Genomic DNA, 13,100 nt, shown 5'->3' on the forward strand with positions numbered 1-13,100 from the left:
AACACACACAAAAAAACTAGTTTGTGTGACCTTGGGCAAGTCACTTAACTCCAATTACCCTCCAAAAATAAAAAAGTCATATTTTAGTCAACTTATTATGTAACATTTATTATCCAATAAATGCATTTATGGAAGCCTAATTAAGAGGAAAATACCCACTAATGAAAATATGAACTTTTCTTTTAAATTTTATGTCTGTTATTTAATCTTTTTTTTTGATCTGGGATCTTTCATGTTTAACTTGCATAACATGAATAATTAGAATTTAACAGGTACTTCATATGAATTCATGAAGTAGAATGCTACTGGAAGTATTTTGTTATACCAAACTTTGGATAGAATGGAAGGTATAAAGTATGGGTAGGATCATATTCCTTGACTGGCCATTTGGTTATAACCAGAGCATCTTGTAGGAGTTCACATAGTCAATGATTTGGATAGAATTTACAGTAAACTTCTCAAGGGTAGGAACTATTAACATTTTTGTCTCTGTATTCCTAGTACCTGACACATATTTAGACATGCCATAAAATTCCAACTGATAGAATGAAATTAATTGAATTTTTGAGCAATTCCTTATGCTCCTTGTCAAATAAACACTATTTGTCTGGATCTTAACCCATTTGTGAAACTCAGAAAATCTAAGATTTCTCCACTAAAAGAAATTACATGAAAGACTAGTCTGGACGTGTCGATCTTTGATTTATCTTTATTTATTTACACACGCACACACGCACACACACACACACCCACACACACACACAAATATAGCACTTCAGATGTTGAGGACTGTTAAGTGGACATGAACTCTACTCCTAGTATAACATGAAGAAGCATTAACATCATGGTTTCCTTTTGTTCTTGCTCACCTGCATTGCTTTAATCTATTTTTATTTTGAAGATGAAAGGACAAAGGGACTTTTTGCGCATTTAGAAAGGCATTCTTGGTTCACTGGATTGATAGATTTAATAACAAGAAAACCTGAGTTGAGAGGGGAAAGTAATAGAAATAAGTAGGTAAAAATGTTTTAGAAGGCAATTTAGTTTAGGCCACCGAGATATTTCTTCACTAAATGCTTTCTAGGTAACGGATATCAATATTACAGTGTAGCATAAAATTATAATTTATTCCTTTGAAAGCTGCAATGTACTTTGCACTCATAATCTTTGAGTTTTCAATTTTTAAGCTATCATATCTTTAAGTAACTGGAAAACTATAGTAGAAACAAATAAATTATCCTCACCCCTTTTATTTTTGGAGAATCTAGTAACTTTTACTGAGAGAAACTTTTATAATGTAAGTTTAAAAACATACTCTAAGGTTTTAGGAATTTTACTTTCTGTCATTTGTTTCATTTTCTTCATTTATACTTTATAGGTTATATGAATATAGGCATATGTAACAATTGGTCCCTTATCTGCCTGAATATCTATAAAGAAATAGGATGGGAGGTGAAGAAATTCAGGGTACACGGTGGGAGTGCTGTCAGGACAATTGTAATGGATTGGGCACCTTTTGGAAATGTTTTGCTTGGGACACTAAACTTTAAACTTGTATCACTTATTGTGAGGAAAATCCAGCTTCAGACACTTACTAGCTGTGTAACTTTTCTGACCAGAAACTCAGGAGTTTCCCTTTCCAAACTGATTATTTTGTGAAGGCAAACTAGGCTTTCTTTTGACTCAATTTATACCAAGTCTTTAATCACTAAATGGATGTTGCCTCAGACAAACTGAGACCTGGGAAAGACCATACCTTAAAAAGACCAGGACCTCCCACTACATCTGGGGCCCTCACCAATTGTCTTACATATGTCTTGCTACTGGACTCTCAGGAGAGAGTGAGGATGTTGACTTTGCACAGCCCTGTCTCATTTAAATCCAATACACTTGAAAGTCAAGACATCATCCTCCTGATATCATCTGGTCCTCTTTGATGATGAACAATAACAATTTATTGTGAGAATCAAGTTGATGCACTAACCCATGTAAATGCATATAAATAGAGGGAATATTATCTAAGTAATGAGTTGATTTAAAAAAATTCTACTTTTATTTATTTTCACAGTTGACAAATTAAAGTTTCTATAATGGCCATGAATTAACTATTTTTTCCCATAGGGTAGGAAAGGAGCACTCTAGCTCTGTTCCATTAGAATTTGTTACTTGTTTGTGGTCCTAGTCTCAACTGAATTCTGTCAACAAAATATCAATTTTGCTATATTCTGTTAAAGAGTGCCTTATTCTGACTACTCTGATCATCCTTATGAGAGAATGATTTTAATCCATTATTAATATTAGTGATCAGAACTTCATCTGTGAATTTGCTAGCATAGAAAATTCCCTATGTCAATGCACTTTCTCTATAACTTAAAAGAGTTGCCCTGGCGCAGTAGTGTTAAAGTCAAATACAAATGGTATTCACTAAACCATGCATAAAGGTCCCTGTGGACCAAATAATGTATTAAAATTACCTATGTTTCTTGTATTTTTAAATTTGATTTATTATATACTTCCCAGCTACATTTTAATCTAGTTCAGGCTATACTCATAAGTGTTGTGGGCCACATATAGCCCGTAGGATATATGTTTGTTCCCTCTTCCTTAGAACACTAGACAGGTCATGGGATTTGCCTAGTGTAACATCCACTATCTGTCAAAAATAGAATTTGAACCCAGATCTTTGTTACTCTTAAGATCCATTTTCAGTCCAATGTGACATGCAGCCTTCTGTGGCATGGTGATGCTGTATTGGGAGTTAATAAACCTTGATTTTAATACTTAGTTATCTCTTAAATAGCTGTATGACTTTAGACCTCAGTTTTTTCATGTGTAATATGAAAGAATTGGATTAGACAAGCAGTTTTCAACATGTGAGCCATGCGCCTTTTGATGTCTTGATATAATTGCAAGGAGTTAATGAATCCATATGTACACCAAGGATCTTAATTTTGATCTTGATTTCATTCCAAAACAATGTATAACTTATCTTGGTATAATAAGCAAATTTAGAATTTATAGAATGAATAGCTTTACAAATACATATTATTTTAACCATATGTATGCTGTTGTAATTAATAAAATACTAATTCATTTTAAATTGTTATTAAATTCATAGTAACTTTTGGTCTTATATTTTCTCAACTACTACTATAGGGGTCTAATAAGTTTTTTCAGGTTAAAAGGGTTTTTTTTTTTCAAAAAGTTTGGAAACAGACCAGTTGATACAGCAGATGCTATATAAATGAATGGTTATTATTCCTTAAAGCTCGAAAGTTCTATAAGTATATGATTCTAATGTAATTTTAATTAATTGTGTTTTCTCCAAATAGAGGTGAAGAGTAGAATACTTCTGGCTCTTCTTGAGTATACAGGTAATTTTAATTTATGGCATGTTCTTTGTTTTCGGTAGATATAGCATGGCCACAAAGTAAATGACACTGCTGTGTGAAGTTCACAGATTCAGTTAACAATATAGTCTCTATACTTGCCGTTAGTGTAGAAACTAAAACAGAAATCACATACTAATTTTTTCTATCTGGTAAAAAAAGTTCACAGACCAGGACATATACCTGTAGTTGCACATAAGTATATGAAAGATCTGTGATTTTATGATTGTGAGGACTCAAATCTACCCACAGATAAAACATTCTATCCATAATTTACAGATTTGGAGAGTTGCTTGAGATTCAGAAAGGTTAAATCATAGTTAATTAACTAGTAAATATAAATGAAAGGATTAGAGACCAGGTCTTTATGCCTAAATCTTGTACTCTTATCTGTTACACTATGGTGCACCCCACCCCATATAAAAGATCCTAAATTTATACTTTAACACAACTTAAAATAACAACATAAAATGATTAGTTTATGTTACCATCAGGTTGAGTGAACCAAGTTCCTTTTCCCCATAATAAAAAAAAATCTCCAGAAGCTCAGGAAGTAATGAGAAATGAACAAATATTATTTGCAGATGTCATTAAGAGAAGATTAAGTATTTAGTCACGCTATAAATAAGAAATGATGTAGACAGTGAGAAGCTATGGAATTATGAACCACCTTTTTTCTGAATATAAATAATACTCTAACCTCAAGAGTATGACAAGTCAAATAATTACCACTAAAATAGAATTAAAAATAAAGTGTTAGTCTATTACATATAATTTCTTGTCCATTAATTTCTGAATGACCACATACACAGCAGTTATTCCATGATTCTGACATGCTCACATACTGTTTTTTATTGTTGTTTCTGTCAGCCATTGATCTCACATCTACATTTCCTGTTATGTCATACACAAAATAAATGTAAGAATAATTCAGTTTAGTGGATGTATATATAGAAATCATCACATCCATAGTTTTCTCTTATAAGACATTATTCAATTGACATGGCTTGGATCTTGTGAACTATATTCAGATTTGGGTTGCAGTCTGCATTTTTTTCTCTGACATGCCCTTCTCCCATCTCCATCCAGCAATGCCCCTATTTCTATTTTAGACAAATGTTATTATCTTTATTTCTTGGAGAAACATATTTGACATCTCACTAATGATTCAATTTAATTTAACCCAGTAAAAACAGTTTCTATGGGCAGAGTATAATGGAAAAACTAACATGCTGGGAATCAAAAGATCAGAGTTTTAGTGTAAGCTGTACCACTCATGTGGTAGCCATGTGATCTTTGGGCTTTTGTATCCCTTAAAATATTTACTATAAAATAGTTACCCTTAGTAAATGCTTGTCAACGACTTCTTCCTGGGTTTGAGTTTCCTCATTTGTAGTATGAGGAGATTGGCCTAAAGAATCTCTGATGTCCTTCCATCACTGTCATTCTGTGATACTACTATGTATAAAACGTTCGAGGCTCTAGGAAGATACAAAGATAAAGAAATATCCAGTCACCAAAGAGCCTCTCATTGAGTAAGGAAAATTAGGTATGTACATAAATGCCTAGACTTCAAAGAGACCATCTTGAGAAAAGTATAAAGTACCATGATAATGCTTATGGTGGAAAAATTGTTCTGGAAACAGAGTAATTCAGTTTGGGTAGAGTCCTCAGTGCATGAAGGAGAACAGGCAATAAAAAGCTCACACACACACATACACACACACAACACACAAACCTGAAGACACGCACACACAGAAACCTGAAGGAGATTGTTGTTTTTCAGTCATATCTGACTCTTTGTGACCCCAGTTGGGGTTTTCTTGGCAAAAATACTGGAATGGTTTGCCATTTCCTTCTCCAGCTCATTTGATAGATGAGGAAGCTTAGGCAAACTGGGTTAAGTAACTTGCCCAGAGTCATACAGCTAATAAGTGTCTAAAGCTGAATTTGAATTCAGGAAGATGAATTTTCCTGATTTCAGGTACTCTATCCACCACCTAGCTACCCCAAGAAGTACATTAGTGGCAAATTATGGAAGGGTAGGCTGAAGGATTCAAGCCATTAAATGTTTAGAATGGATGAATTGCATGATTCAATCCAAACATGAGGAACGCTAATATGTTGGTAGTAGTATGGATTGGAGGAAGGAGAGGAAAACTGCTTAGAAAGCTACTGAGAGAAGCACAAGGTATTGAGAAAAGTACATGAATTTAATTTGGTTGTAGAGAGAAGGAAAGGAAGAGTTCCACGGGGGAAAAATCACAGAAATAGAAGGGACAGGAATTGGAAACTTATTGGATGGGTGAGATGTGAAGCTAAAAAAAAAAGAATCAAAGATGACACTGAGGTTTCAAGAATGAATTACTTCAAGTATAGTTGTCTCATTCCTAGATAGAAAGAAAGTAGAGGGAAAATAAGGATTTGGGGGAAAACTTGTTAATTTCTGTAGAGTTTATACAGAAGTAGAATGTCTAGTGATATTCAGCAAACAATTTGAAACTTGGGTCTGTTGGTCGAGGATCTATGAATTGATTTGGGACTCATTAGAATAGTGGTGGCTAATTAAAGCTTTGGGAATCAATGATCTTGTTAGGGTACAGTTGAGAGAGAGAAAGAGACAGAGAAAGGCAGATTGACAAAAGAGAGACACAGAAGAGAAGAGAGAGGGGGAAGAAAAGAGAAGAGAGAGAGAAGAGATACTGAGAGGGGGGAGGGAAAAAGAGAGGAGAGGAGAGAAGAGGAAAGGAACAACTCTGATACTAGGGAAGAACCACTGGGGGAGTAGTAAGTGGAGTTTTGAACTTGGAGTCAGGAAGACTTGAGTTCAAATCCTGCCTTAGAGACTCAATAGCTGTGTAACCACTGAGCAAGTCACATTACTTCTGTCTGTCTTAGTTCAATGGGGTTATTGTAGCACCTGCATCCCAGGGCTTTTGGGGATTAAATAAGAAAACACATATTAAACCCTTTGGAAACCTTAAAGCACTATTTAAAAGCTAACTATTATCATCATTATTACCTTCTATAATTATCTCTATTAAAGAGTTGAAAAGAGAAAGAGGAATTAGAGAAGGAGGCAGTCAAGATGATAGGAGTAGAACTAGGAGATGCCCATGTTAAAAAAAAAAGTCAAATTAGACAGTTACTAGAAAGAAGGAACTGGTCTTAACTGTCAAATACTTCAGAAAAATCAGTGAGCTTGACAGCTAAGAAAGCATTAGAGTTGGTAATAAAGAGATAATTTTTCAATGTGTATGTTCAGGGAAGAATGTGAAAATTGTATTTTTTTTTAAACCAATTGGGGTTAAGTAACTTGCTTAAGGTTACACAGCCAGTTGAAAATCGTATTCTTAAGAAAGAAGGCTCTCGGGGCAGCTAGGTGGCGCAGTGAATAGAGCACCGACCCTGGAGTCAGGAGGACCTGAGTTCAAATCCAGCCTCAGACACTTGACACCCTTACTAGCTGTGTGACTTTGGGCAAGTCTCAACCCCAATTGCCCTCCAAAAAGCAAAAACAAAAAGCTCTCTACCGTAAACTCAAGAATACAATAGGGTTATATGGAAAGCTTTCATTTCATCTAAGCATGTGTGATGTTTTTAATGCTTGGAGTCTAGGTAGACATCTCTAACTTCATTGTTTAAACTACAATCAGCTTGTATTTGGTAAATCAAATTCCTTAAATCAAAATTTGGAGTTGGGGCAAAGAAGAGTTTGGCTGGAAACATTTGAAGGGAATAGGTTTGTGAACATACTTTGGGAACTTCAGATTGAGAGCATTTCCATAATTTAGTAAAGTCTTGATCTTGTGTTATTTTCAGTATTATTCTAGTTCCTTAAAATAGATAGAAATATAAGATTTGGATTGAGTGGGGTAAAGTGGAAGAAAAGGAAGATATTGGTGAGGTAGACTTCCTGGTGGTGATTGTAAGTTGGAATCTTCAAAGATTTTACTTCTATAAGTACTATTCAGAAAAGTCACTGTGCTTGTGTATTGTGTAGGGGACAATAAACTTTCAGTTTTTCTCTATTTTCATTAATTTTGAAGGAAAAAAAATGTCTCTGTCACCCTTACAAAATAGAAGGTTAATGACAGAAACTAGATTGAAAGTAATTGAGGAGTTAGTTGGTAGGAAAAAAAAATCACATCAGGGCTTGATGACTCATTCAAGAATTTGTCAGTAGAAGGTCAAAAAGAGATGAGGGGAACCTCAAAAAAGGGGAAAAAAGAGATGAAGTGAGGTTGTTATATGGTATGGATACATAAACACATATGTAGAAAGAAAAGAGTCATTGGCAGTGAGAAATTAACAATCCTTGAGAGAGGGGGATTGATCCTGGAGAATGTAAAAGGGGTTGGGATTTAGAGCACAAGTAGATGGGATAGTCTTGGTGATATGTAAGGATAGCTTTTTCTCGGAGGGAGGGGTGGAGGAGATGATACTTAAAGATTAATGAAAGTTTTGAAATTTAAAAGGGGAAATTTCGGTCTCCATAAGGTAGAACCATTTGCTAAATGTATGGGGGAGTGACTGTTGGAAAATACAGGAGGGTAGTGGTAGAAAAGAAGAGAGGAGTATTTTCCATATCATCACAATTATTAAAACATCAATAGTAGTAAATAAAATGCTGTTTTTTAATCAGTAAAATTCTACATAATAAGTAGCTTCATAGAAGATGTAAATGCTGAAATGAAGCTGAAATATTCAATAAGCACAAAAGCCATTTATTTTGAGTGTACATGAAAAATTTGCCATCTGCAGAAACAATAAACAAATTGTCACATAAAATAAGTTTGTTTTTTTTTCTAAAACTTTATTGGAAACAGAAAACAGATGCCATAATTCTTGCTCTATTTTTAATTGTGAAGCATGGCTCTGGTAAATGATAACTGTAAATTGCAAATGGCTGTATAATTGATCAGGAAGATCTTGGAATTTATAATCGAACACAGAAGACCTGGTTTCTGTTCTTCATTCTGTCTCTGGTTCATCTGGAGATATTAGGCAAATTTCCCCTTCATGATTGTTTTTCATCAAGAGGAAATTAGAGTAATAATTCTTACCTGTGTTTTGTACATAAATGAGATGGTAATTTCTGCTACATTTCTTTGAAATGAAGTAAATGCTATGTATTGATTTGTACAAGGAAGGATTTCTGGTTTGTGGTTGGCAAGGACATTCTCCTGAATGTGTAGTGCTTTTAATTAGTAGTCTACTGTAGTTCAGTATTTATGATGTAATAATTCATCCATTTAAATGTTCAAGGACCCATAGGAACCTTTAAGCCTTCATAGTCAGAGAGGTTACACCTATTTAAAAGAGGAACATTGCCATGAAACTATCTGTTCATTGAAATTTATTAAGGATGTATTATATTCAAGGAAATGGAGACATTGTTTAAATAACCACTCAGGTCATATTACTCTGGGTAAAAGAGTCAGTTATAAGCATAATTAGGAATTAGATAGATTCTTCCAAGTGTTAATTATGGCACCTGGAAGATTGATAACCAGTTTTGAATAGAACTTTTAATTTGGCTAATAGTTAAGATAGGAAATAGTAGCAAAAACTAAAGGGATGAAGACTTCACCTTTATTAAAAAGAAGAGAGAAAATCATTTTCTTTTTATTAGCAATTCAGAGATAGACTCTTTCAAGCAATGGCAAAGTTACCAACCATTTTGACTTGATGTTTACTCATGTTCAGAAAAGAACAAGGCTTCTCTTACCATGAACCTCGTGCTTCTCCTATCTATATTATCGTATCTTTCCTTTCTATTGGGTGTATAACTAGGAAATTAAATTAAGAAAACAAGGATTAAATCACTTAAACTAGTAGGTAGAAATACTCTGTCAGTAACTTGCTCAAACTTTAAACTCACCTGGATAACATTAGATACCGTTGCTTCAGAGCTGTGGCCAAAGAGAAGGAATGTTTGCAGATGCAGCCCAGGCATTTTTCTACCTGATAGCTGTTGAGATCCATTTGGTTAGAACTCAAGAATTTTTTTAAAGTTGATAATTAACCAGATTAATGGAAAAAATTTTACTTATTTATTTGATAACTGTATCCTTAATATCTTAGATAAAAAATGTAAGACTTCTGAACTTTTCTGTTAAGCAAATTAAATACTGGGCTTTGGAGGAAAAATAAATCGGAGGGATGGTATAATGCATTCTCATCCCAGTACTTAGTAAATATTTTCATCAATAAAACAGAAAGCTATGAATGAGAGTCACATATATTTTCATGATATATGCCAACTCTCTGTACCTTCTTCCCAAAAGATTCTATGAGCCCTGACATAAAACAAACAAAACAAAACAAACAAACTTGGTGAGCAAATGTTTGTTATTTAGTCCAGGAGCAAACAGGCTTTTTTTTCATTATTCAGAATTTGTAATATTTTTTTCCTCTGTACCTGAGGAAATGGAGTAGTTCCCTTCTGTGATCAAGAGCTCAAATGTCCTAGGTCATCTTTTCCCTGGAATAACATGGAAATGTAGAGTGAATTTGTTACCGATCAACTCTTTACTTGGATAGGTGAGTTGTTCCAGACAAAGGCATCCACGACCTTATTTTCTAAACTTATTGTAATGGAAGATTTTAGTTATTGAAAACAGATCTCTATTGAGGCAAATACATTCTTGCTATATCAAAGAAGAGGAAAACTCAATGCTGGAAAAGTATGACTTGACTTCAATGTGAAAACCTATATGTACTGAATGTAGTCCAATAAATTCAATAGTATAAAAGATTATAAGTGAAAATGGGGACTATTAGATCCCTCAGATATTTCCCCCATTTAAATTATGTATTAATATCTTACATCACTATGAAATAATCCTCCTAAATTAGCACCTATGGCACTGTTTTACATTTCCAATCCCAAATGGCGTTGTATTTTACATTGCTGTGGTTAAATACATGCTCTCAAAAGTAAATTCTAGAGTACTGAACAAGGGGAAAAAACAGTCCTGTGGAAGATTAACATTTGATGGAATGTTAGAACTGGAAGGGATCTTGCTGATCATTTAATCTCATCCTCTAATTTTTAAATGATGAAATTGAGTCCCAGAAGGTCAAAGACACTATCCCAAGGCCAGACAACAAACTAGAATTTTGGAAATAGAATTCTTGTTTTCTGTGAACTACCATTTATGAAATAAATCTTGGTCTGTCTTTAAAAGTGATTTAACAGTAACAACATAGTTATAACATTCAAATATTGTTTACTCATTTCTTAAAATTGAGTTTAAGTTCCATTGTTTTATAACACAACATTGCTGAAGGCAGTATTTCAAAAGAGAGGTATTGCAATGAACATTCTTTCTTTATCTTAACGTCAAGACTATCTCATTCATTGAAAAGGAAAACTAATGGCAAATTGTGAATATGCGTGCTTAATTAGGTCAAATTAGCAACCAGAGGTGTCTTTCAAAGTTGCTTATTATGTTTTTTTTTGGATCACAGATAGTGAGCTACAGCTCAGAAGAGACATGGTTTTCTGCCAAAGTCTAGTGGCCACAGTCTGTGCTTTTTCTGAGCAATTAATGGCTGCTTTAAATCAGATGTTTGACAACAGTAAAGAGAATGAGATGGAGACTTGGGAAGCCAGTAGACGATGGCTGGACCAGATTGCCAATGCAGGGGTTCTTTTTCACTTTCAGTCACTGCTCTCACCCAACTTGGTAAGCCATCACTGATGCCCTCTTTCTTTCCCTATAAATTTTGGTGGATTATAATATGTGTTATTTATGTTATTAGGTATATTTATGCATTCTTCATTATTTTATTCCTTTAGTATATTAGCTTCTGATAAACTGATTTTAATCAATTCTGTTCTTCAGGATCACATTAAACACCTAGTATGTGCAGAGCATAATACTTGACTTTGGGGAAGATAAACTTTGTATTAGACACATTCAATGCATTACCTCATGGAATTTAAAAGCCTAGTAGAATATGAAATATACACAAATGGTTTATTTAAAATGATTTTTGATTGAGCAGGTAATCACGGATTTGTAAAACTTTATCATTGGATGAAATCTTCACTGCATCTATTAATATTTCCACATTTTACAAATCATTCATTTAACTTCTCCAGTTCTCATTTTCCTAATCTATATATTGAGGTGATTATATTAGAGGATTCATCTCGAGTTGTCCAGCTCTAAAATTTTATCATTCTAAGTAACATGAGTGCTGAGAGGTCAAATGATTTTTCAAAGGTCACACTACTTTTTAGTGAAAGACTCAGAAATATATCCCAGATCTGTTGGCTATTATTTATTCCTATACTGCACTTCCCTGAAAAAAGTCTGTTTTGTTAGTTTATTTAAGTGTTTAATTCACAGATTCTTTCCTGACTCTTTGTATAGATTTTGTGACCATAAGAGCTTAAGACCTTCCATTTACTAACTGATACACACATACATACATGCATGCATGTATACATATGTGTGTGTGTGTGTATATATATATATATATATATATATATCAGCAATGGCTAGAAAAAAAATCATCAGAGAAGAAAAGCTGATTCTGCTATTATTTCTTACTTACCAGAAACAGAAGAGACAGCCTGAAATAAAATCAAAGCCCTCACTGAGATTGGTATTTTGGGCCTGTTTGATAGACAAGCTATGACAATGTTCATGTCAGTACAGTTTGACAATCTGTTTAGAATTTGCTGTTGATTAATTCTGTAGTTCTCCTTTGTCCTTTTAAAACTCTGAATGTTACCATCACAACAGTGGAATATCCTTTGTTTATGCATTCTTCTTTTTCAATGGATATGAAACAAATATGATGAAATATTTAGGAAATATTTCGAGAACGAATTCTAAATCTTACCACAGACATTTTCCCTGGTTTTGGTAGATGCAATAACTGAAAAAAAATTAATTAAACTTATTCAATTTGATTTATCACCTTTCATAAAGTATTTTTTCTCCCTTGGCACCTAGAGATTTTTGCTTTATAAATCAACTTTGCATTTCAAGTCATTCTTTGAATACTATATATATATATATATATATATATATATATATATATATATATTTGTGTGTGAGTGTGTGTGTGTATACACACAGAATGCTTGGTTTGCTGCTTCAGAATCTATAAATATAAATAAGAATATGATCCCTGATATCTAGAAGCTTTTTGATGGTAGAAGATTGGCCTCCATTCAAGATCCTCAAAATAATTGGTTTATGGGAAAGGACTTCAGAGATTATTTAGTCTGATGCTTTCTTGCAGATATAAAAACTTAAAGTTGAGAGAAATTAAATTACATGTCTAAAGTCATATAGATTGCAAATAATAGAGCTAGGGTTTGATTCCAGGTTTTCTAATTCCAAATCCAATATCCTTTTCATGACACTTATCTTCAATATTTTTAGTTGACTTTAGTAGAGGGCTTTTAACCTGAGGCCCATAAACATTAAAAACATACTTTAATTCTATTTCAATGTAATTGATTTCTGTTGTAATCCTAGGCATTTTATTTTATGCATTTAAAAGCATCATTCTGAGAAGGGGTCTATAGGTTTCACCAATATACCAAAGACGTTCCTGACACACACAAAAGGAGACCTGGAATCAATAGCTGGACATTCAGTCTAAGGAAAAACAAAAACAAAACAACCCCCAACTTTTTATGAATAGTCTGAAAACGACATGGATGGCTTTGTAAGTTAATGA

General features: G+C 33.5%; 1 protein-coding gene across 2 annotated transcripts in view; it reads left to right on the forward strand.

Moving 5' to 3' along the window:
* Window positions 1–13,100, forward strand: part of PREX2 (phosphatidylinositol-3,4,5-trisphosphate dependent Rac exchange factor 2) — a 414,229-nt gene that overhangs the window by 261,507 nt on the left and 139,622 nt on the right. For both annotated transcript variants that reach the window (XM_069100083.1, XM_069100084.1), the window contains 2 exons: window positions 3,333–3,374; window positions 10,866–11,083. In XM_069100083.1, the coding sequence (XP_068956184.1) occupies window positions 3,333–3,374; window positions 10,866–11,083 (260 nt within the window). The remainder of the gene's footprint in view (window positions 1–3,332; window positions 3,375–10,865; window positions 11,084–13,100) is intronic.

This window comes from Petaurus breviceps, unplaced genomic scaffold (genome assembly GCF_028583685.1).
Source record: "Petaurus breviceps papuanus isolate PSGF00001 unplaced genomic scaffold, PetGlider_PUasm1.0 38, whole genome shotgun sequence".
In the NCBI taxonomy this organism is placed as follows: domain Eukaryota; kingdom Metazoa; phylum Chordata; class Mammalia; order Diprotodontia; family Petauridae; genus Petaurus; species Petaurus breviceps.